We start from the raw sequence: 24,269 nt of genomic DNA, 5'->3' as shown, positions 1-24,269 counted from the left end.
GAGAGCTCAGGGTGTGGTGTGAAACAGAGAGAGAGAGAGCTCAGGGTGTGGTGTGAAACAGAGAGAGAGAGAGCTCAGGGTGTGGTGTGAAACAGAGAGAGAGAGAGCTCAGGGTGTGGTGTGAAACAGAGAGAGAGAGAGCTCAGGGTGTGGTGTGAAACAGAGAGAGAGAAAGAGAGAGAGCTCAGGGTGTGGTGTGAAACAGAGAGAGAGAGAGCTCAGGGTGTGGTGTGAAACAGAGAGAGAGAAAGAGAGAGAGCTCAGGGTGTGGTGTGAAACAGAGAGAGAGAGAGCTCAGGGTGTGGTGTGAAACAGAGAGAGAGAAAGAGAGAGAGCTCAGGGTGTGGTGTGAAACAGAGAGAGAGAGAGCTCAGGGTGTGGTGTGAAACAGAGAGAGAGAGAGCTCAGGGTGTGGTGTGAAACAGAGAGAGAGAGAGCTCAGGGTGTGGTGTGAAACAGAGAGAGAAAGAGCTCAGGGTGTGGTGTGAAACAGAGAGAGAGAAAGAGAGAGAGCTCAGGGTGTGGTGTGAAACAGAGAGAGAGAAAGAGAGAGAGCTCAGGGTGTGGTGTGAAACAGAGAGAGAGAGAGCTCAGGGTGTGGTGTGAAACAGAGAGAGAGAGAGAGAGAGAGCTCAGGGTGTGGTGTGAAACAGAGAGAGAGAGAGCTCAGGGTGTGGTGTGTGGTGTGTATGGTGTGGTGTGTATGGTGTGGGGTGTATGGTGTGGTGTGTGTGGTGTGTATGGTGTGGTGTGTATGGTGTGGTGTGTATGGTGTGGTGTGTATGGGTGGTGTGTGAAACAGAGAGAGCTTAGGGTGTGGTGTGTATGGTATGGTGTGTATGGTGTGGTGTGTGTGGTGTGGTGTGTATGGTATGGGGTGTATGGTGTGGTGTGTGTGGTGTGGTGTGTATGGTGTGGGGTGTATGGTGTGGTGTGTGTGGTGTGTATGGTGTGGTGTGTATGGTGTGGTGTGTATGGTGTGGTGTGTATGGTGTGGTGTGTGTGGTGTGTATGGTGTGGTGTGTATGGTGTGGTGTGTATGGTGTGGTGTGTATGGGTGGTGTGTGAAACAGAGAGAGCTTAGGGTGTGGTGTGGTGTGTATGGTATGGTGTGTATGGTGTGGTGTGTGTGGTGTGGTGTGGTGTGTATGGTATGGTGTGTATGGTGTGGTGTGTGTGGTGTGGTGTGTATGGTGTGGGGTGTATGGTGTGGTGTGTATGGTGTGGTGTGTGTGGTGTGTATGGTGCGTGTGGTGTGGTGTGTATGGTGTGGTGTGTATGGTGTGGTGTGTATGGTGTGGGGTGTATGGTGTGGGGTGTATGGTGTGGGGTGTATGGTGTGGGGTGTATGGTGTGGGGTGTATGGTGTGGGGTGTATGGTGTGGTGTGTGTGGTGTGTATGGTGCGTGTGGTGTGGTGTGTATGGTGTGGTGTGTATGGTGTGGGGTGTATGGTGTGGTGTGTATGGTGTGGGGTGTATGGTGTGGGGTGTATGGTGTGGTGTGTATGGTGTGTGTGGTGTGGTGTGTATGGTGTGGTGTGTATGGTGTGGTGTGTATGGTGTGTATGGTGTGGTGTGTATGGTGTGTGTGGTGTGGTGTGTATGGTGTGTATGGTGTGTGTGGTGTGTATGGTGTGTGTGGTGTGGTGTGTATGGTGTGGTGTGTATGGTGTGGTGTGTATGGTGTGGTGTGTATGGTGTGGTGTGTATGGTGTGGTGTGTATGGTGTGTATGGTGTGGTGTGTATGGTGTGTATGGTGTGGTGTGTATGGTGTGGTGTGTATGGTGTGGTGTGTATGGTGTGTGTGGTGTGTATGGTGTGTATGGTGTGTATGGTGTGTATGGTGTGTGTGGTGTGTATGGTGTGGTGTGGTGTGGTGTGTATGGTGTGGTGTGTGTGGTGTGGTATGTATGGTGTGTGTGGTGTGGTATGTGTGGTGTGTATGGTGCGTGTGGTGTGGTGTGTATGGTGTGGTGTGTATGGTGTGGTGTGTATGGTGTGGGGTGTATGGTGTGGGGTGTATGGTGTGGGGTGTATGGTGTGGGGTGTATGGTGTGGGGTGTATGGTGTGGGGTGTATGGTGTGGTGTGTGTGGTGTGTATGGTGCGTGTGGTGTGGTGTGTATGGTGTGGTGTGTATGGTGTGGGGTGTATGGTGTGGTGTGTATGGTGTGGGGTGTATGGTGTGGGGTGTATGGTGTGGTGTGTATGGTGTGTGTGGTGTGGTGTGTATGGTGTGGTGTGTATGGTGTGGTGTGTATGGTGTGTATGGTGTGGTGTGTATGGTGTGTGTGGTGTGGTGTGTATGGTGTGTATGGTGTGTGTGGTGTGTATGGTGTGTGTGGTGTGGTGTGTATGGTGTGGTGTGTATGGTGTGGTGTGTATGGTGTGGTGTGTATGGTGTGGTGTGTATGGTGTGGTGTGTATGGTGTGGTGTGTATGGTGTGTATGGTGTGGTGTGTATGGTGTGTATGGTGTGGTGTGTATGGTGTGGTGTGTATGGTGTGGTGTGTATGGTGTGTGTGGTGTGTATGGTGTGTATGGTGTGTATGGTGTGTATGGTGTGTGTGGTGTGTATGGTGTGGTGTGGTGTGGTGTGTATGGTGTGGTGTGTGTGGTGTGGTATGTATGGTGTGTGTGGTGTGGTATGTATGGTGTGGTGTGTATGGTGTGGTGTGTGTGGTGTGGTGTGTATGGTGTGTGTGGTGTGTATGGTGTGTGTGGTGTGTATGGTGTGGTGTGGTGTGTATGGTGTGGTGTGGTGTGTATGGTGTGGTGTGTGTGGTGTGGTGTGTGTGGTGTGGTGTGTGTGGTGTGGTGTGTGTGGTGTGGTATGTATGGTGTGGTGTGTATGGTGTGGTGTGTGTGGTGTGGTATGTATGGTGTGTGTGGTGTGGTGTGTATGGTGTGGTGTGTATGGTGTGGTGTGTATGGTGTGGTGTGGTGTGTGTGGTGTGTATGGTGTGTGTGGTGTGTATGGTGTGGTGTGTATGGTGTGGTGTGTATGGTGTGGGGTGTATGGTGTGGTGTGTATGGTGTGGTGTGTGGGGTGTGGTGTGTGTGGTGTGGTGTGTGTGGTGTGGTGTGGTGTGTGTGGTGTGGTGTGTGTGGTGTGGTGTGTATGGTGTGGTGTGTATGGTGTGGTGTGGTATGTATGGTGTAGTGTGTATGGTGTGGTGTGTATGGTGTGGTGTGTATGGTGTGGTGTGGTATGTATGGTGTGTGTGGTGTGGTGTGTATGGTGTGGTGTGTATGGTGTGGTGTGTATGGTGTGGTGTGGTGTGTGTGGTGTGTGTGGTGTGTATGGTGTGGTATGTATGGTGTGGTGTGTATGGTGTGGTGTGGTGTGTATGGTGTGGTGTGTATGGTGTGGTGTGTGTGGTGTGGTGTGTGGGGTGTGGTGTGTGGGGTGTGGTGTGTGTGGTGTGGTGTGTGTGGTGTGGTGTGTGTGGTGTGGTGTGTATGGTGTGTATGGTGTGTATGGTGTGGTGTGGTGTGTATGGTGTGGTGTGGTGTGTGTGGTGTGGTGTGTGTGGTGTGTGTGGTGTGGTGTGTATGGTGTGGTGTGTATGGTGTGGTGTGTGTGGTGTGTATGGTATGGTGTGGTGTGTGTGGTGTGGTGTGTATGGTATGTGTGGTGTGGTGTGTGTGGTGTGGTGTGTGTGGTGTGGTGTGTGTGGTGTGGTGTGTATGGTGTGTATGGTGAAGTGTGGTGTGTATGGTGTGTGTGGTGTGTATGGTATGGTGTGGTGTGTGTGGTGTGGTGTGTATGGTATGTGTGGTGTGGTGTGTATGGTATGTGTGGTGTGGTGTGTATGGTATGTGTGGTGTGGTGTGTATGGTGTGGTGTGGTGTGGTGTGTATGGTGTGGTGTGGTGTGGTGTGTATGGTATGGTGTGGTGTGTGTGGTGTGTGTGGTATAGTGTGTATGGTGTGTGTGGTGTGTGTGGTGTGTGTGGTATGGTGTGTATGGTGTGGTGTGTATGGTGTGTGTGGTGTGTATGGTGTGTATGGTGTGTATGGTGTGTATGGTGTGTGTGGTGTGTATGGTGTGGTGTGGTGTGGTGTGTATGGGGTGGTGTGTGTGGTGTGATATGTATGGTGTGTGTGGTGTGGTATGTATGGTGTGGTGTGTATGGTGTGGTGTGTGTGGTGTGGTGTGTATGGTGTGTGTGGTGTGTATGGTGTGTGTGGTGTGTATGGTGTGGTGTGGTGTGTATGGTGTGGTGTGTATGGTGTGGTGTGTATGGTGTGGTGTGTGTGGTGTGGTGTGTGTGGTGTGGTGTGTGTGGTGTGGTATGTATGGTGTGGTGTGTATGGTGTGGTGTGTGTGGTGTGGTATGTATGGTGTGTGTGGTGTGGTGTGTATGGTGTGGTGTGTATGGTGTGGTGTGTATGGTGTGGTGTGTGTGGTGTGTATGGTGTGTGTGGTGTGTATGGTGTGGTGTGTATGGTGTGGTGTGTATGGTGTGGGGTGTATGGTGTGGTGTGTATGGTGTGGTGTGTGGGGTGTGGTGTGTGTGGTGTGGTGTGTGTGGTGTGGTGTGTGTGGTGTGGTGTGTGGTGTATGGTGTGGTGTGTATGGTGTGGTGTGGTGTGTATGGTGTGGTGTGTATGGTGTGGTGTGTATGGTGTGGTATGTATGGTGTGTGTGGTGTGGTGTGTATGGTGTGGTGTGTATGGTGTGGTGTGGTGTGTGTGGTGTGTATGGTGTGTGTGGTGTGTATGGTGTGGTATGTATGGTGTGGTGTGTATGGTGTGGTGTGGTGTGTATGGTGTGGTGTGTATGGTGTGGTGTGTGTGGTGTGGTGTGTGGGGTGTGGTGTGTGTGGTGTGGTGTGTGTGGTGTGGTGTGGTGTGTATGGTGTGTATGGTGTGTATGGTGTGGTGTGTATGGTGTGGTGTGGTGTGTGTGGTGTGGTGTGTATGGTGTGTGTGGTGTGGTGTGTATGGTGTGGTGTGTATGGTGTGGTGTGTGTGGTGTGTATGGTATGGTGTGGTGTGTGTGGTGTGGTGTGTATGGTATGTGTGGTGTGGTGTGTGTGGTGTGGTGTGTGTGGTGTGGTGTGTGTGGTGTGGTGTGTGTGGTGTGTATGGTGAAGTGTGGTGTGTATGGTGTGTGTGGTGTGTATGGTATGGTGTGGTGTGTGTGGTGTGGTGTGTATGGTATGTGTGGTGTGGTGTGTATGGTATGTGTGGTGTGGTGTGTATGGTATGTGTGGTGTGGTGTGTATGGTATGTGTGGTGTGGTGTGTATGGTGTGGTGTGGTGTGTGTGGTGTGGTGTGTATGGTATGGTGTGGTGTGTGTGGTGTGGTGTGTATGGTATGTGTGGTGTGGTGTGTATGGTATGTGTGGTGTGGTGTGTATGGTATGTGTGGTGTGGTGTGTATGGTATGTGTGGTGTGGTGTGTATGGTATGGTGTGGTGTGTGTGGTGTGGTGTGTATGGTATGTGTGGTGTGGTGTGTATGGTGTGGTGTGGTGTGTATGGTATGGTGTGGTGTGTGAAACAGAGAGAGAGAGCTCAGGGTGTGGGTCTTACTGCGGGGGGTCTTCCCCAGGCGTCTCAGGAGCGCGCTCAGTCCAGTCTTCTCCGTGGTGGGCGTGGCTGTGAGAAACTCGGCCTTTCCCGTGAGTGACAGCTCATCACCAGGCTGCAACACCACACTGTACGACTCACAGTCCTCACTGAACTCCCCTGACAGAACCTAAACAAACAGAGAGCTGTGATGTAAATACCCAGCGTACAGCTGAAATACCCAGCGTACAGCTGAAATACCCAGCGTACAGCTGAAATACACAGCGTACAGCTGAAATACCCAGCGTACAGCTGAAATACCCAGCGTACAGCTGAAATACCCAGCGTACAGCTGAAATACCCAGCGTACAGCTGAAATACCCAGCGTACAGCTGAAATACCCAGCGTACAGCTGAAATACACAGCGTACAGCTGAAATACCCAGCGTACAGCTGAAATACCCAGCGTACAGCTGGCTGAAGCACCTTCAGCTAACCCCTGACCTTGACAGTGAAGCTGATAGTTTCCATGGCGAAGACGCGGTCAGGGAACGTTCCGGCCACTTCCTCCACCGAGGAGAAATACTGGATGGGGTCCCTAACATCTCGGTCTTCATCTATCAGACGGAACCGACCTGCACACAGACAGGGAGAAACATGGTTCATTTAGTACAATATTTCAACAACTAAAAGCATTGTATTTGGGACAAATCATTCACTACACCTCAACTAAATCTTGTAATAAATAATGTGGAAGTTGAGCAAGTTGAGGTGACTAAACTGCTTGGAGTTACCCTGGACTGTAAACTGTCATGGTCAAAACATATTGATGCAGTAGTAGCTAAGATGGGGAGAAGTCTGTCCATAATAAAGCGATGCTCTAACTTCTTAACAGCACTATCAACAAGGCAGGTCCTACAGGCCCTAGTTTCTACCTTCTTAACAGCACTATCAACAAGGCAGGTCCTACAGGCCCTAGTTTCTACCTTCTTAACAACACTATCAACAAGGCAGGTCCTACAGGCCCTAGTTTCTACCTTCTTAACAACACTATCAACAAGGCAGGTCCTACAGGCCCTAGTTTCTACCTTCTTAACAACACTATCAACAAGGCAGGTCCTACAGGCCCTAGTTTCTACCTTCTTAACAACACTATCAACAAGGCAGGTCCTACAGACCCTAGTTTCTACCTTCTTAACAACACTATCAACAAGGCAGGTCCTACAGGCCCTAGTTCCTACCTTCTTAACAGCACTATCAACAAGGCAGGTCCTACAGGCCCTGGTTTCTACCTTCTTAACAGCACTATCAACAAGGCAGGTCCTACAGGCCCTAGTTTCTACCTTCTTAACAACACTATCAACAAGGCAGGTCCTACAGGCCCTAGTTTCTACCTTCTTAACAACACTATCAACAAGGCAGGTCCTACAGGCCCTAGTTTCTACCTTCTTAACAACACTATCAACAAGGCAGGTCCTACAGGCCCTAGTTTCTACCTTAACAACACTATCAACAAGGCAGGTCCTACAGGCCCTAGTTTCTACCTTCTTAACAGCACTATCAACAAGGCAGGTCCTACAGGCCCTAGTTTCAACCTTCTTAACAACACTATCAACAAGGCAGGTCATAAAGGCCCTAGTTTCTACCTTCTTAACAACACTATCAACAAGGCAGGTCCTACAGGCCCTAGTTTCTACCTTCTTAACAACACTATCAACAAGGCAGGTCCTACAGGCCCTAGTTTCTACCTTCTTAACAGCACTATCAACAAGGCAGGTCATAAAGGCCCTAGTTTCTACCTTCTTAACAAAACTATCAACAAGGCAGGTCCTACAGGCCCTAGTTTCTACCTTAACAACACTATCAACAAGGCAGGTCCTACAGGCCCTAGTTTCTACCTTCTTAACAGCACTATCAACAAGGCAGGTCCTACAGGCCCTAGTTTCTACCTTAACAACACTATCAACAAGGCAGGTCCTACAGGCCCTAGTTTCTAACTTCTTAACAGCACTATCAACAAGGCAGGTCCTACAGGCCCTAGTTTCTACCTTAACAACACTATCAACAAGGCAGGTCCTACAGGCCCTAGTTTCTACCTTCTTAACAGCACTATCAAAAAGGCAGGTCCTACAGGCCCTAGTTTCTACCTTCTTAACAACACTATCAACAACGCAGGTCCTACAGGCCCTAGTTACTACCTTCTTAACAACACTATCAACAAGGCAGGTCCTACAGGCCCTAGTTACTACCTTCTTAACAACACTATCAACAAGGCAGGTCCTACAGGCCCTGGTTTCTACCTTCTTAACAACACTATCAACAAGACAGGTCCTACAGGCCCTAGTTTCTACCTTCTTAACAACACTATCAACAAGGCAGGTCCTATAGGCCCTAGTTTCTACCTTCTTAACAACAATATCAACAAGGCAGGTCCTACAGGCCCTAGTTTCTACCTTCTTAACAACACTATCAACAAGGCAGGTCCTACAGGCTCTAGTTTCTACCTTCTTAACAGCACTATCAACAAGGCAGGTCCTACAGGCCCTAGTTTCTACCTTCTTAACAGCACTATCAACAAGGCAGGTCCTACAGGCCCTAGTTTCTACCTTCTTAACAACACTATCAACAAGGCAGGTCCTACAGGCCCTAGTTTCTACCTTCTTAACAACACTATCAACAAGGCAGGTCCTACAGGCCCTAGTTTCTACCTTCTTAACAGCACTATCAACAAGGCAGGTCCTACAGGCCCTAGTTTCTACCTTCTTAAGAACACTATCAACAAGGCAGGTCCTACAGGCCCTAGTTTCTACCTTCTTAACAACACTATCAACAAGGCATGTCCTACAGGCCCTAGTTTCTACCTTCTTAACAAAACTATCAACAAGGCAGGTCCTACAGGCCCTAGTTTCTACCTTAACAACACTATCAACAAGGCAGGTCCTACAGGCCCTAGTTTCTACCTTCTTAACAGCACTATCAACAAGGCAGGTCCTACAGGCCCTAGTTTCTACCTTAACAACACTATCAACAAGGCAGGTCCTACAGGCCCTAGTTTCTAACTTCTTAACAGCACTATCAACAAGGCAGGTCCTACAGGCCCTAGTTTCTACCTTAACAACACTATCAACAAGGCAGGTCCTACAGGCCCTAGTTTCTACCTTCTTAACAGCACTATCAAAAAGGCAGGTCCTACAGGCCCTAGTTTCTACCTTCTTAACAACACTATCAACAACGCAGGTCCTACAGGCCCTAGTTACTACCTTCTTAACAACACTATCAACAAGGCAGGTCCTACAGGCCCTAGTTACTACCTTCTTAACAACACTATCAACAAGGCAGGTCCTACAGGCCCTGGTTTCTACCTTCTTAACAACACTATCAACAAGACAGGTCCTACAGGCCCTAGTTTCTACCTTCTTAACAACACTATCAACAAGGCAGGTCCTATAGGCCCTAGTTTCTACCTTCTTAACAACAATATCAACAAGGCAGGTCCTACAGGCCCTAGTTTCTACCTTCTTAACAACACTATCAACAAGGCAGGTCCTACAGGCTCTAGTTTCTACCTTCTTAACAGCACTATCAACAAGGCAGGTCCTACAGGCCCTAGTTTCTACCTTCTTAACAGCACTATCAACAAGGCAGGTCCTACAGGCCCTAGTTTCTACCTTCTTAACAACACTATCAACAAGGCAGGTCCTACAGGCTCTAGTTTCTACCTTCTTAACAGCACTATCAACAAGGCAGGTCCTACAGGCCCTAGTTTCTACCTTCTTAACAGCACTATCAACAAGGCAGGTCCTACAGGCCCTAGTTTCTACCTTCTTAACAGCACTATCAACAAGGCAGGTCCTACAGGCCCTAGTTTCTACCTTCTTAACAACACTATCAACAAGGCAGGTCCTACAGGCTCTAGTTTCTACCTTCTTAACAGCACTATCAACAAGGCAGGTCCTACAGGCCCTAGTTTCTACCTTCTTAACAGCACTATCAACAAGGCAGGTCCTACAGGCCCTAGTTTCTACCTTCTTAACAACACTATCAACAAGGCAGGTCCTACAGGCCCTAGTTTCTACCTTCTTAACAACACTATCAACAAGGCAGGTCCTACAGGCCCTAGTTTCTACCTTCTTAACAACACTATCAACAAGGCAGGTCCTACAGGCCCTAGTTTCTACCTTCTTAACAACACTATCAACAAGGCAGGTCCTACAGGCCCTAGTTTCTACCTTCTTAACAACACTATCAACAAGGCAGGTCCTACAGGCCCTAGTTTCTACCTTCTTAACAAAACTATCAACAAGGCAGGTCCTACAGGCCCTAGTTTCTACCTTCTTAACAACATTATCAACAAGGCATGTCCTACAGGCCCTGGTTTCTACCTTCTTAACAACACTATCAACAAGGCAGGTCCTACAGGCCCTAGTTTCTACCTTAACAACACTATCAACAAGGCAGGTCCTACAGGCCCTAGTTTCTACCTTAACAACACTATCAACAAGGCAGGTCCTACAGGCCCTAGTTTCTACCTTCTTAACAGCACTATCAACAAGGCAGGTCCTACAGGCCCTAGTTTCTACCTTCTTAACAACACTATCAACAAGGCAGGTCCTACAGGCCCTAGTTTCTACCTTCTTAACAACACTGTCAACAAGGCAGGTCCTACAGGCCCTAGTTTCTACCTTCTTAACAACACTATCAACAAGGCAGGTCCTACAGGCCCTAGTTTCTAACTTCTTAACAGCACTATCAACAAGGCAGGTCCTACAGGCCCTAGTTTCTACCTTAACAACACAATCAACAAGGCAGGTCCTACAGGCCCTAGTTTCTACCTTCTTAACAGCACTATCAACAAGGCAGGTCCTACAGGCCCTAGTTTCTACCTTAACAACACTATCAACAAGGCAGGTCCTACAGGCCCTAGTTTCTACCTTCTTAACAGCACTATCAACAAGGCAGGTCCTACAGGCCCTAGTTTCTACCTTAACAACACTATCAACAAGGCAGGTCCTACAGGCCCTAGTTTCTACCTTCTTAACAGCACTATCAAAAAGGCAGGTCCTACAGGCCCTAGTTTCTACCTTCTTAACAACACTATCAACAAGGCAGGTCCTACAGGCCCTAGTTACTACCTTCTTAACAACACTATCAACAAGGCAGGTCCTACAGGCCCTAGTTACTACCTTCTTAACAACACTATCAACAAGGCAGGTCCTACAGGCCCTGGTTTCTACCTTCTTAACAACACTATCAACAAGACAGGTCCTACAGGCCCTAGTTTCTACCTTCTTAACAACACTATCAACAAGGCAGGTCCTATAGGCCCTAGTTTCTACCTTCTTAACAACAATATCAACAAGGCAGGTCCTACAGGCCCTAGTTTCTACCTTCTTAACAACACTATCAACAAGGCAGGTCCTACAGGCTCTAGTTTCTACCTTCTTAACAGCACTATCAACAAGGCAGGTCCTACAGGCCCTAGTTTCTACCTTCTTAACAGCACTATCAACAAGGCAGGTCCTACAGGCCCTAGTTTCTACCTTCTTAACAACACTATCAACAAGGCAGGTCCTACAGGCCCTAGTTTCTACCTTCTTAACAACACTATCAACAAGGCAGGTCCTAAAGGCCCTAGTTTCTACCTTCTTAACAACACTATCAACAAGGCAGGTCCTACAGGCCCTAGTTTCTACCTTCTTAACAACACTATCAACAAGGCAGGTCCTACAGGCCCTAGTTTCTACCTTCTTAACAAAACTATCAACAAGGCAGGTCCTACAGGCCCTAGTTTCTACCTTCTTAACAACACTATCAACAAGGCATGTCCTACAGGCCCTGGTTTCTACCTTCTTAACAACACTATCAACAAGGCAGGTCCTACAGGCCCTAGTTTCTACCTTAACAACACTATCAACAAGGCAGGTCCTACAGGCCCTAGTTTCTAACTTCTTAACAGCACTATCAACAAGGCAGGTCCTACAGGCCCTAGTTTCTACCTTAACAACACTATCAACAAGGCAGGTCCTACAGGCCCTAGTTTCTACCTTCTTAACAGCACTATCAACAAGGCAGGTCCTACAGGCCCTAGTTTCTACCTTAACAACACTATCAACAAGGCAGGTCCCACAGGCCCTAGTTTCTACCTTCTTAACAGCACTATCAAAAAGGCAGGTCCTACAGGCCCTAGTTTCTACCTTAACAACACTATCAACAAGGCAGGTCCTACAGGCCCTAGTTTCTAACTTCTTAACAGCACTATCAACAAGGCAGGTCCTACAGGCCCTAGTTTCTACCTTAACAACACTATCAACAAGGCAGGTCCTACAGGCCCTAGTTTCTACCTTCTTAACAGCACTATCAACAAGGCAGGTCCTACAGGCCCTAGTTTCTACCTTAACAACACTATCAACAAGGCAGGTCCTACAGGCCCTAGTTTCTACCTTCTTAACAGCACTATCAAAAAGGCAGGTCCTACAGGCCCTAGTTTCTACCTTCTTAACAACACTATCAACAAGGCAGGTCCTACAGGCCCTAGTTACTACCTTCTTAACAACACTATCAACAAGGCAGGTCCTACAGGCCCTAGTTACTACCTTCTTAACAACACTATCAACAAGGCAGGTCCTACAGGCCCTGGTTTCTACCTTCTTAACAACACTATCAACAAGACAGGTCCTACAGGCCCTAGTTTCTACCTTCTTAACAACACTATCAACAAGGCAGGTCCTATAGGCCCTAGTTTCTACCTTCTTAACAACAATATCAACAAGGCAGGTCCTACAGGCCCTAGTCTCTACCTTCTTAACAACACTATCAACAAGGCAGGTCCTACAGGCTCTAGTTTCTACCTTCTTAACAGCACTATCAACAAGGCAGGTCCTACAGGCCCTAGTTTCTACCTTCTTAACAGCACTATCAACAAGGCAGGTCCTACAGGCCCTAGTTTCTACCTTCTTAACAACACTATTATTAAGGCAGGTCCTACAGGCCCTAGTTTCTACCTTCTTAACAACACTATCAACAAGGCAGGTCCTACAGGCCCTAGTTTCTACCTTCTTAACAAAACTATTATTAAGGCAGGTCCTACAGGCCCTAGTTTCTACCTTCTTAACAACACTATCAACAAGGCAGGTCCTACAGGCCCTAGTTACTACCTTCTTAACAACACTATCAACAAGGCAGGTCCTACAGGCCCTAGTTACTACCTTCTTAACAACACTATCAACAAGGCAGGTCCTACAGGCCCTAGTTACTACCTTCTTAACAACACTATCAACAAGGCAGGTCCTACAGGCCCTGGTTTCTACCTTCTTAACAACACTATCAACAAGACAGGTCCTACAGGCCCTAGTTTCTACCTTCTTAACAACACTATCAACAAGGCAGGTCCTATAGGCCCTAGTTTCTACCTTCTTAACAACAATATCAACAAGGCAGGTCCTACAGGCCCTAGTCTCTACCTTCTTAACAACACTATCAACAAGGCAGGTCCTACAGGCCCTAGTTTCTACCTTCTTAACAGCACTATCAACAAGGCAGGTCCTACAGGCCCTAGTTTCTACCTTCTTAACAACACTATTATTAAGGCAGGTCCTACAGGCCCTAGTTTCTACCTTCTTAACAACACTATCAACAAGGCAGGTCCTACAGGCCCTAGTTTCTACCTTCTTAACAAAACTATCAACAAGGCAGGTCCTACAGGCCCTAGTTTCTACCTTCTTAACAACACTATCAACAAGGTAGGTCCTACAGGCCCTAGTTTCTACCTTCTTAACAACACTATCAACAAGGCATGTCCTACAGGCCCTGGTTTCTACCTTCTTAACAACACTATCAACAAGGCAGGTCCTACAGGCCCTAGTTTCTACCTTCTTAACAACACTATCAACAAGGCAGGTCCTACAGGCCCTAGTTTCTACCTTCTTAACAACACTATCTACAAGGCAGGTCCTACAGGCCCTAGTTTCTACCTTCTTAACAACACTATCAACAAGGCAGGTCCTACAGACCCTAGTTTCTACCTTCTTAACAACACTATCAACAAGGCAGGTCATACAGGCCCTGGTTTCTACCTTCTTAACAACACTATCAACAAGGCAGGTCCTACAGGCCCTAGTTTCTACCTTAACAACACTATCAACAAGGCAGGTCCTACAGGCCCTAGTTTCTACCTTCTTAACAGCACTATCAAAAAGGCAGGTCCTACAGGCCCTAGTTTCTACCTTCTTAACAACACTATCAACAAGGCAGGTCCTACAGGCCCTAGTTACTACCTTCTTAACAACACTATCAACAAGGCAGGTCCTACAGGCCCTAGTTACTACCTTCTTAACAACACTATCAACAAGGCAGGTCCTACAGGCCCTGGTTTCTACCTTCTTAACAACACTATCAACAAGACAGGTCCTACAGGCCCTAGTTTCTACCTTCTTAACAACACTATCAACAAGGCAGGTCCTATAGGCCCTAGTTTCTACCTTCTTAACAACAATATCAACAAGGCAGGTCCTACAGGCCCTAGTTTCTACCTTCTTAACAACACTATCAACAAGGCAGGTCCTACAGGCTCTAGTTTCTACCTTCTTAACAGCACTATCAACAAGGCAGGTCCTACAGGCCCTAGTTTCTACCTTCTTAACAGCACTATCAACAAGGCAGGTCCTACAGGCCCTAGTTTCTACCTTCTTAACAACACTATCAACAAGGCAGGTCCTACAGGCCCTAGTTTCTACCTTCTTAACAACACTATCAACAAGGCAGGTCCTAAAGGCCCTAGTTTCTACCTTCTTAACAACACTATCAACAAGGCAGGTCCTACAGGCCCTAGTTTCTACCTTCTTAACAACACTATCAACAAGGCAGGTCCTACAGGCCCTAGTTTCTACCTTCTTAACAAAACTATCAACAAGGCAGGTCCTACAGGCCCTAGTTTCTACCTTCTTAACAACACTATCAACAAGGCATGTCCTACAGGCCCTGGTTTCTACCTTCTTAACAACACTATCAACAAGGCAGGTCCTACAGGCCCTAGTTTCTACCTTAACAACACTATCAACAAGGCAGGTCCTACAGGCCCTAGTTTCTAACTTCTTAACAGCACTATCAACAAGGCAGGTCCTACAGGCCCTAGTTTCTACCTTAACAACACTATCAACAAGGCAGGTCCTACAGGCCCTAGTTTCTACCTTCTTAACAGCACTATCAACAAGGCAGGTCCTACAGGCCCTAGTTTCTACCTTAACAGCACTATCAACAAGGCAGGTCCCACAGGCCCTAGTTTCTACCTTCTTAACAGCACTATCAAAAAGGCAGGTCCTACAGGCCCTAGTTTCTACCTTAACAACACTATCAACAAGGCAGGTCCTACAGGCCCTAGTTTCTACCTTCTTAACAGCACTATCAACAAGGCAGGTCCTACAGGCCCTAGTTTCTACCTTAACAACACTATCAACAAGGCAGGTCCTACAGGCCCTAGTTTCTACCTTCTTAACAGCACTATCAACAAGGCAGGTCCTACAGGCCCTAGTTTCTACCTTAACAACACTATCAACAAGGCAGGTCCTACAGGCCCTAGTTTCTACCTTCTTAACAGCACTATCAAAAAGGCAGGTCCTACAGGCCCTAGTTTCTACCTTCTTAACAACACTATCAACAAGGCAGGTCCTACAGGCCCTAGTTTCTACCTTCTTAACAACACTATCAACAAGGCATGTCCTACAGGCCCTAGTTTCTACCTTCTTAACAACAATATCAACAAGGCAGGTCCTACAGGCTCTAGTTTCTACCTTCTTAACAGCACTATCAACAAGGCAGGTCCTACAGGCCCTAGTTTCTACCTTCTTAACAGCACTATCAACAAGGCAGGTCCTACAGGCCCTAGTTTCTACCTTCTTAACAACACTATTATTAAGGCAGGTCCTACAGGCCCTAGTTTCTACCTTCTTAACAACACTATCAACAAGGCAGGTCCTACAGGCCCTAGTTTCTACCTTCTTAACAAAACTATCAACAAGGCAGGTCCTACAGGCCCTAGTTTCTACCTTCTTAACAACACTATCAACAAGGCATGTCCTACAGGCCCTGGTTTCTACCTTCTTAACAACACTATCAACAAGGCAGGTCCTACAGGCCCTAGTTTCTACCTTAACAACACTATCAACAAGGCAGGTCCTACAGGCCCTAGTTTCTAACTTCTTAACAGCACTATCAACAAGGCAGGTCCTACAGGCCCTAGTTTCTACCTTAACAACACTATCAACAAGGCAGGTCCTACAGGCCCTAGTTTCTACCTTCTTAACAGCACTATCAACAAGGCAGGTCCTACAGGCCCTAGTTTCTACCTTAACAACACTATCAACAAGGCAGGTCCCACAGGCCCTAGTTTCTACCTTCTTAACAGCACTATCAAAAAGGCAGGTCCTACAGGCCCTAGTTTCTACCTTAACAACACTATCAACAAGGCAGGTCCTACAGGCCCTAGTTTCTAACTTCTTAACAGCACTATCAACAAGGCAGGTCCTACAGGCCCTAGTTTCTACCTTAACAACACTATCAACAAGGCAGGTCCTACAGGCCCTAGTTTCTACCTTCTTAACAGCACTATCAACAAGGCAGGTCCTACAGGCCCTAGTTTCTACCTTAACAACACTATCAACAAGTCAGGTCCTACAGGCCCTAGTTTCTACCTTCTTAACAGCACTATCAAAAAGGCAGGTCCTACAGGCCCTAGTTTCTACCTTCTTAACAACACTATCAACAAGGCAGGTCCTACAGGCCCTAGTTACTACCTTCTTAACAACACTATCAACAAGGCAGGTCCTACAGGCCCTAGTTACTACCTTCTTAACAACACTATCAACAAGGCAGGTCCTACAGGCCCTGGTTTCTACCTTCTTAACAACACTATCAACAAGACAGGTCCTACAGGCCCTAGTTTCTACCTTCTTAACAACACTATCAACAAGGCAGGTCCTATAGGCCCTAGTTTCTACCTTCTTAACAACAATATCAACAAGGCAGGTCCTACAGGCCCTAGTCTCTACCTTCTTAACAACACTATCAACAAGGCAGGTCCTACAGGCTCTAGTTTCTACCTTCTTAACAGCACTATCAACAAGGCAGGTCCTACAGGCCCTAGTTTCTACCTTCTTAACAGCACTATCAACAAGGCAGGTCCTACAGGCCCTAGTTTCTACCTTCTTAACAAAACTATCAACAAGGCAGGTCCTACAGGCCCTAGTTTCTACCTTCTTAACAACACTATCAACAAGGCAGGTCCTACAGGCCCTAGTTTCTACCTTCTTAACAAAACTATCAACAAGGCAGGTCCTACAGGCCCTAGTTTCTACCTTCTTAACAACACTATCAACAAGGCATGTCCTACAGGCCCTGGTTTCTACCTTCTTAACAACACTATCAACAAGGCAGGTCCTACAGGCCCTAGTTTCTACCTTCTTAACAACACTATCAACAAGGCAGGTCCTACAGGCCCTAGTTTCTACCTTCTTAACAACACTATCTACAAGGCAGGTCCTACAGGCCCTAGTTTCTACCTTCTTAACAACACTATCAACAAGGCAGGTCCTACAGACCCTAGTTTCTACCTTCTTAACAACACTATCAACAAGGCAGGTCATACAGGCCCTGGTTTCTACCTTCTTAACAACACTATCAACAAGGCAGGTCCTACAGGCCCTAGTTTCTACCTTAACAACACTATCAACAAGGCAGGTCCTACAGGCCCTAGTTTCTACCTTCTTAACAACACTATCAACAAGGCAGGTCCTACAGACCCTAGTTTCTACCTTCTTAACAACACTATCAACAAGGCAGGTCCTACAGGCCCTGGTTTCTACCTTCTTAACAGCACTATCAACAAGGCAGGTCCTACATGCCCTAGTTTCTACCTTCTTAACAACACTATCAACAAGGCAGGTCCTACAGGCCCTAGTTTCTACCTTCTTAACAACACTATCAACAAGGCAGGTCCTACAGGCCCTAGTTTCTACCTTCTTAACAACACTATCAACAAGGCAGGTCCTACAGGCCCTAGTTTCTACCTTCTTAACAACACTATCAACAAGGCAGGTCCTACAGGCCCTAGTTTCTACCTTCTTAACAGCACTATCAACAAGGCAGGTCCTACAGGCCCTAGTTTCTACCTTAACAACACTATCAACAAGGCAGGTCCTACAGGCCCTAGTTTCTAACTTCTTAACAGCACTATCAAAAAGGCAGGTCCTACAGTCCCTAGTTTCTACCTTCTTAACAACACTATCAACAAGGCAGGTCCTACAGGCCCTAGTTACTACCTTCTTAACAACACTATCAACAAGGCAGGTCCTACAGGCCCTAGTTACTACCTTCTTAACAACACTATCAACAAGGCAGGTCCTACAGGCCCTAGTTTCTACCTTCTTAACAACACTATCAACAAGGCAGGTCCTACAGGCCCTAGTTTCTACCTTCTTAACAACACTATCAACAAGGCAGGTCCTACAGGCTCCAGTTTCTACCTTCTTAACAGCACTATCAACAAGGCAGGTCCTACAGGCCCTAGTTTCTACCTTCTTAACAACACTATCAACAAGGCAGGTCCTACAGGCCCTAGTTTCTACCTTCTTAACAGCACTATCAACAAGGCAGGTCCTACAGGCCCTAGTTTCTACCTTCTTAACAACACTATCAACAAGGCAGGTCCTACAGGCCCTAGTTTCTACCTTCTTAACAACACTATCAACAAGGCAGGTCCTACAGGCCCTAGTTTCTACCTTCTTAACAACACTATCAACAAGGCAGGTCCTACAGGCCCTAGTTTCTACCTTCTTAACAACACTATCAACAAGGCAGGTCCTACAGGCCCTAGTTTCTACCTTCTTAACAACACTATCAACAAGGCATGTCCTACAGGCCCTGGTTTCTACCTTCTTAACAACACTATCAACAAGGCAGGTCCTACAGGCCCTAGTTTCTACCTTCTTAACAACACTATCAACAAGGCAGGTCCTACAGGCCCTAGTTTCTACCTTCTTAACAACACTATCAACAAGGCAGGTCCTACAGGCCCTAGTTTCTACCTTCTTAACAGCACTATCAACAAGGCAGGTTCTACAGACCCTAGTTTCTACCTTCTTAACAACACTATCAACAAGGCAGGTCCTACAGGCCCTAGTTTCTACCTTCTTAACAACACTATCAACAAGGCAGGTACTACAGGCCCTAGTTTCTACCTTCTTAACAGCACTATCAACAAGGCAGGTCCTACAGGCCCTAGTTTCTACCTTCTTAACAACACTATCAACAAGGCAGGTCCTACAGGCCCTAGTTTCTACCTTCTTAACAACACTATCAACAAGGCAGGTCCTACAGGCCCTAGTTTCTACCTTCTTAACAACACTATCAACAAGGCAGGTCCTACAGGCCCTAGTTTCTACCTTCTTAACAACACTATCAACAAGGCAGGTCCTACAGGCCCTAGTTTCTACCTTCTTAACAACACTATCAACAAGGCAGGTCCTACAGGCCCTAGTTTCTACCTTCTTAACAACACTATCAACAAGGCAGGTCCTACAGGCCCTAGTTTCTACCTTCTTAACAGCACTATCAACAAGGCAGGTCCTACAGGCCCTAGTTTCTACCTTAACAACACTATCAACAAGGCAGGTCCTACAGGCCCTAGTTTCTAACTTCTTAACAGCACTATCAAAAAGGCAGGTCCTACAGGCCCTAGTTTCTACCTTCTTAACAACACTATCAACAAGGCAGGTCCTACAGGCCCTAGTTACTACCTTCTTAACAACACTATCAACAAGGCAGGTCCTACAGGCCCTAGTTTCTACCTTCTTAACAACACTATCAACAAGGCAGGTCCTACAGGCCCTAGTTTCTACCTTCTTAACAACACTATCAACAAGGCAGGTCCTACAGGCCCTAGTTTCTACCTTCTTAACAACACTATCAACAAGGCATGTCCTACAGGCCCTAGTTTCTACCTTCTTAACAACACTTTTAACAAGGCAGGTCCTACAGGCTCTAGTTTCTACCTTCTTAACAGCACTATCAACAAGGCAGGTCCTACAGGCCCTAGTTTCTACCTTCTTAACAACACTATCAACAAGGCAGGTCCTACAGGCCCTAGTTTCTACCTTCTTAACAGCACTATCAACAAGGCAGGTCCTACAGGCCCTAGTTTCTACCTTCTTAACAACACTATCAACAAGGCAGGTCCTACAGGCCCTAGTTTCTACCTTCTTAATCTTAACAACACTATCAACAAGGCAGGTCCTACAGGCCCTAGTTTCTACCTTCTTAACAACACTATCAACAAGGCAGGTCCTACAGGCCCTAGTTTCTACCTTCTTAACAACACTATCAACAAGGCATGTCCTACAGGCCCTGGTTTCTACCTTCTTAACAACACTATCAACAAGGCAGGTCCTACAGGCCCTAGTTTCTACCTTCTTAACAACACTATCAACAAGGCAGGTCCTACAGGCCCTAGTTTCTACCTTCTTAACAACACTATCAACAAGGCAGGTCCTACAGGCCCTAGTTTCTACCTTCTTAACAACACTATCAACAAGGCAGGTCCTACAGGCCCTAGTTTCTACCTTCTTAACAACACTATCAACAAGGCAGGTCCTACAGGCCCTAGTTTCTACCTTCTTAACAACACTATCAACAAGGCAGGTCCTACAGGGCCTAGTTTCTACCTTCTTAACAACACTATCAACAAGGCAGGTCCTACAGGCCCTAGTTTCTACCTTCTTAACAACACTATCAACAAGGCAGGTCCTACAGGCCCTAGTTTCTACCTTCTTAACAACACTATCAACAAGGCAGGTCCTACAGGCCCTAGTTTCTACCTTAACAACACTATCAACAAGGCAGGTCCTACAGGCCCTAGTTTCTACCTTCTTAACAACACTATCAACAAGGCAGGTCCTACAGGCCCTAGTTTCTACCTTCTTAACAACACTATCAACAAGGCAGGTCCTACAGGCCCTAGTTTCTACCTTCTTAACAGCACTATCAACAAGGCAGGTCCTACAGGCCCTAGTCTCTACCTTCTTAACAGCACTATCAACAAGGCAGGTCCTACAGGCCCTAGTCTCTACCTTCTTAACAGCACTATCAACAAGGCAGGTCCTACAGGCCCTAGTTTTGTCGCACCTGGACTACTGTTCAGTCGTGTGGTCAGGTGCCACAAAAAGGGACTTTACAATTGGCTCAGAACAGGGCAGCATGGTTGGTCCTTGGTCGGACACAGAGAGCTAATATTAATAATATGCATTTCAGTCTCTCATGGCTCAAAGTGGAGGAGAGATTGACTTCATCACTACTTGTATTTGTGAGAGGTATTGACATGTTGAAAGCACTGAGCTGTCTGTTTGAACTACTGGCACACAGCTCAGACACCCATGCGTACCCCACAAGACATGCCACCAGAGGTCTCTTCACAGTCCCCATGTCCAGAACAGACTATGGGAGGTGCACAGTACTACATAGAGCCATGACTACATGGAACTCTATTCCACAGTACTACATAGAGCCATGACAACATGGAACTCTATTCCACAGTACTACATAGAGCCATGACTACATGGAACTCTATTCCACAGTACTACATAGAGCCATGACTACATGGAACTCTATTCCACAGTACTACATAGAGCCACGACTACATGGAACTCTATTCCACAGTACTACATAGAGCCATGACTACATGGAACTCTATTCCACATCAAATAACTGATGCAAACACATCTTATGGAACAGCAGGGACTGTGAAGCAACACAAACACAGGCATAGACACATGCATACACACACATGTACTATACACACGTATTTAGTGTTATAGATATGTGGTAGTAGAGGCCTGAGGGCACTTAGTGTGTTGTGAAATCTGTTGTGAATCTATTGTAATGTTTTAAAATGCATACCTGCCTAAATTTTGGAAGAGTAGAGTAGCTGCTGCCTTGGCAGGAACTAATGGTGATCCATAATAAACCCCAGGAAGAGTAGCTGCTGTCTTGGCAAGAACTAATGGGGATCCATAATAAACCCCAGGAAGAGTAGCTGCTGCCTTGGCAGGAACTAATGAGGATCCATAATAAACCCCAGGAAGAGTAGCTGCTGCCTTGACAGGAACTAATGGGGATCCATAATAAACCCCAGGAAGAGTAGCTGCTGTCTTTGCAGGAACTAATGGGGATCCATAATAAAACACAGGAAGAGTAGCTGCTGCCTTGGCAGGAACTAATGGGGATCCATAATAAACCCCAGGAAGAGTAGCTGCTGCCTTGACAGGAACTAAAGTGGATCCATAATAAACCCAGGAAGAGTAGCTGCTGCCTTGGCAGGAACTAATGGGGATCCATAATAAACCCCAGGAAGAGTAGCCGCTGCCTTGACAGGAACTAATGGGGATCCATAATAAACCCCAGGAAGAGTAGCTGCTGCCTTGGCAGGAACTAATGGGGATCCATAATAAACCCCAGGAAGAGTAGCTGCTGCCTTGACAGGAACTAAAGTGGATCCATAATAAACCCAGGAAGAGTAGCTGCTGCCTTGGCAGGAACTAATGGGGATCCATAATAAACCCCAGGAAGAGTAGCCGCTGCCTTGGCAGGAACTAATGGGGATCCATAATAAACCCCAGGAAGAGTAGCTGCTGCCTTGGCAGGAACTAATGGGGATCCATAATAAACCCCAGGAAGAGTAGCTGCTGCCTTGGCAGGAACTAATGAGGATCCATAATAAACCCTAGGAAGAGTAGCTGCTGCCTTGACAGGAACTAACGGGGATCCATAATAAACCCCAGGAAGAGTAGCTGCTGCCTTGGCAGGAACTAATGGGGATCCATAATAAACCCAAGGAAGAGTAGCTGCTGCCTTGGCAGGAACTATGGGGGATCCATAATAAACCCCAGGAAGAGTAGCTGCTACCTTGGCAGGAACTAATGGGGATCCATAATAAACCCCAGGAAGAGTAGCTGCTGCCTTGGCAGGAACTAATGGGGATGCATAATAAACCCCAGGAAGAGTAGTTGCTGCCTTGGCAGGAACTAATGGGGATCCATAATAAACCCCAGGAAGAGTAGCTGCTGCCTTGGCAGGATCCATAATAAACCCCAGGAAGAGTAGCTGCTTCCTTGGCAGGAACTAATGGGGATCCATAATAAACCCCAGGAAGAATAGCTGCTGTCTTGGCAGGAACCAATGGGGATCCATAATAAACTCCAGGAAGAATAGCTGCTCTCTTGGCAGAAATTAATGGGGATCCATAATAAACCCCAGGAAGAGTAGCTGATGCCTTGGCAGGAACTAATGGAGATCCATAATAAACCCCACGAAGAGTAGCTGCTGCGTTGGCAGGAACTATTGGGGATCCATAATAAACCCCAGGAAGAGTAGCTGCTGCCTTTGCAGGATCCATAATAAACCCCAGGAGGAGTAGCTGCTGCCTTGGCAGGAACTAATGGGGATCCATAATAAACCCCAGGAAGAGTAGCTGCTGACTTGGCAGGAACTAATGGGGATCCATAATAAACCCCCAGGAGGAATAGCTGCAACCTTGGCAGGAACTAATGGGGATCCATAATAAACCCCAGGAAGAGTAGCTGCTGCCTTGGCAGGAACTAATGGGGATCCATAATAAACCCCAGGAAGAGTAGCTGCTGTCTTGGCAGGAACTAATGGGGATCCATAATAAACCCTAGGAAGAGTAGCTGCTGCCTTGGCAGGAACTAATGGGGATCCATAATAAACCCCAGGAAGAGTAGCTACTGCCTTGGCAGGAACTAATGGGGATCCATAATAAACCCCAGGAAGAGTAGCTGCTACCTTGGCAGGAACTAATGGGGATCCATAATAAACCCCAGGAAGAGTAGCTGCTGCCTTGGCAGGAACTAATGTGGATCCATAATAAACCCCAGGAAGAGTAGCTGCTGCCTTGGCAGGAACTAATGGGGATCCACAATAAACCCCAGGAAGAGTAGCTGCTGCCTTGACAGGAACTAATGGGGATCCACAATAAACCCCAGGAAGAGTAGCTGCTGCCTTGGCAGGAACTAATGGGGATCCATAATAAACCCCAGGAAGAGTAGCTGCTGCCTTGGCAGGAACTAATGGGGATCCATAATAAACCCCAGGAAGAGTAGCTGCTGCCTTGGCAGGAACTAATGGAGATCTATAATAAACCCCAGGAAGAGTAGCTGCTGCCTTGGTAGGAACTAATGGGGATCCATAATAAACCCCAGGAAGAGTAGCTGCTGCCTTGGCTAATGGGGATCCATAATAAACCCCAGGAAGAGTAGCTGCTGCCTTGGCAGGAACTAATGGGGATCCATAATAAACCCCAGGAAGAGTAGCTGCTGCCTTGGCAGGAACTAATGGGGATCCATAATAAACCCCAGGAAGAGTAGCTGCTGCCTTGGCAGGATCCATAATAAACCCCAGGAAGAGTAGCTGCTGCCTTGGCAGGAACTAATGGGGATCCATAATAAACCCCAGGAAGAGTAGCTGCTGCCTTGGCAGGAACTAATGGGGATCCATAATAAACCCCAGGAAGAGTAGCTGCTGCCTTGGCAGGAACTAATGGGGATCCATAATAAACCCCAGGAAGAGTAGCTGCTGCCTTTGCAGGAACTAATGGGGATCTATAATAAACCCCAGGAAGAGTAGCTGCTGCCTTGACAGGAACTAATGAGGATCCATAATAAACCCCAGGAAGAGTAGCTGCTGCCTTGG

At 47.1% G+C, this 24,269-nt stretch overlaps 1 protein-coding gene across 1 annotated transcript in view; it reads right to left on the bottom strand.

Moving 5' to 3' along the window:
• The window catches only part of gareml (GRB2 associated, regulator of MAPK1-like), a 96,914-nt gene that overhangs the window by 54,323 nt on the left and 18,322 nt on the right, over positions 1–24,269 (bottom strand). Inside the window, exons 3-4 of the mRNA XM_055885810.1 lie at positions 6,024–6,154; positions 5,545–5,710 (exon numbers count right to left, since the gene is read on the bottom strand). Of these exons, the coding sequence (XP_055741785.1) occupies positions 5,545–5,710; positions 6,024–6,154 (297 nt within the window). The remainder of the gene's footprint in view (positions 1–5,544; positions 5,711–6,023; positions 6,155–24,269) is intronic.

Source organism: Salvelinus fontinalis, chromosome 27 (genome assembly GCF_029448725.1).
Source record: "Salvelinus fontinalis isolate EN_2023a chromosome 27, ASM2944872v1, whole genome shotgun sequence".
Classification (NCBI taxonomy): Eukaryota; Metazoa; Chordata; class Actinopteri; order Salmoniformes; family Salmonidae; genus Salvelinus; species Salvelinus fontinalis.
The sequence above is the reverse complement of the archived record's forward strand: the minus strand, read 5'-3'. Positions and strand labels throughout refer to the sequence as shown.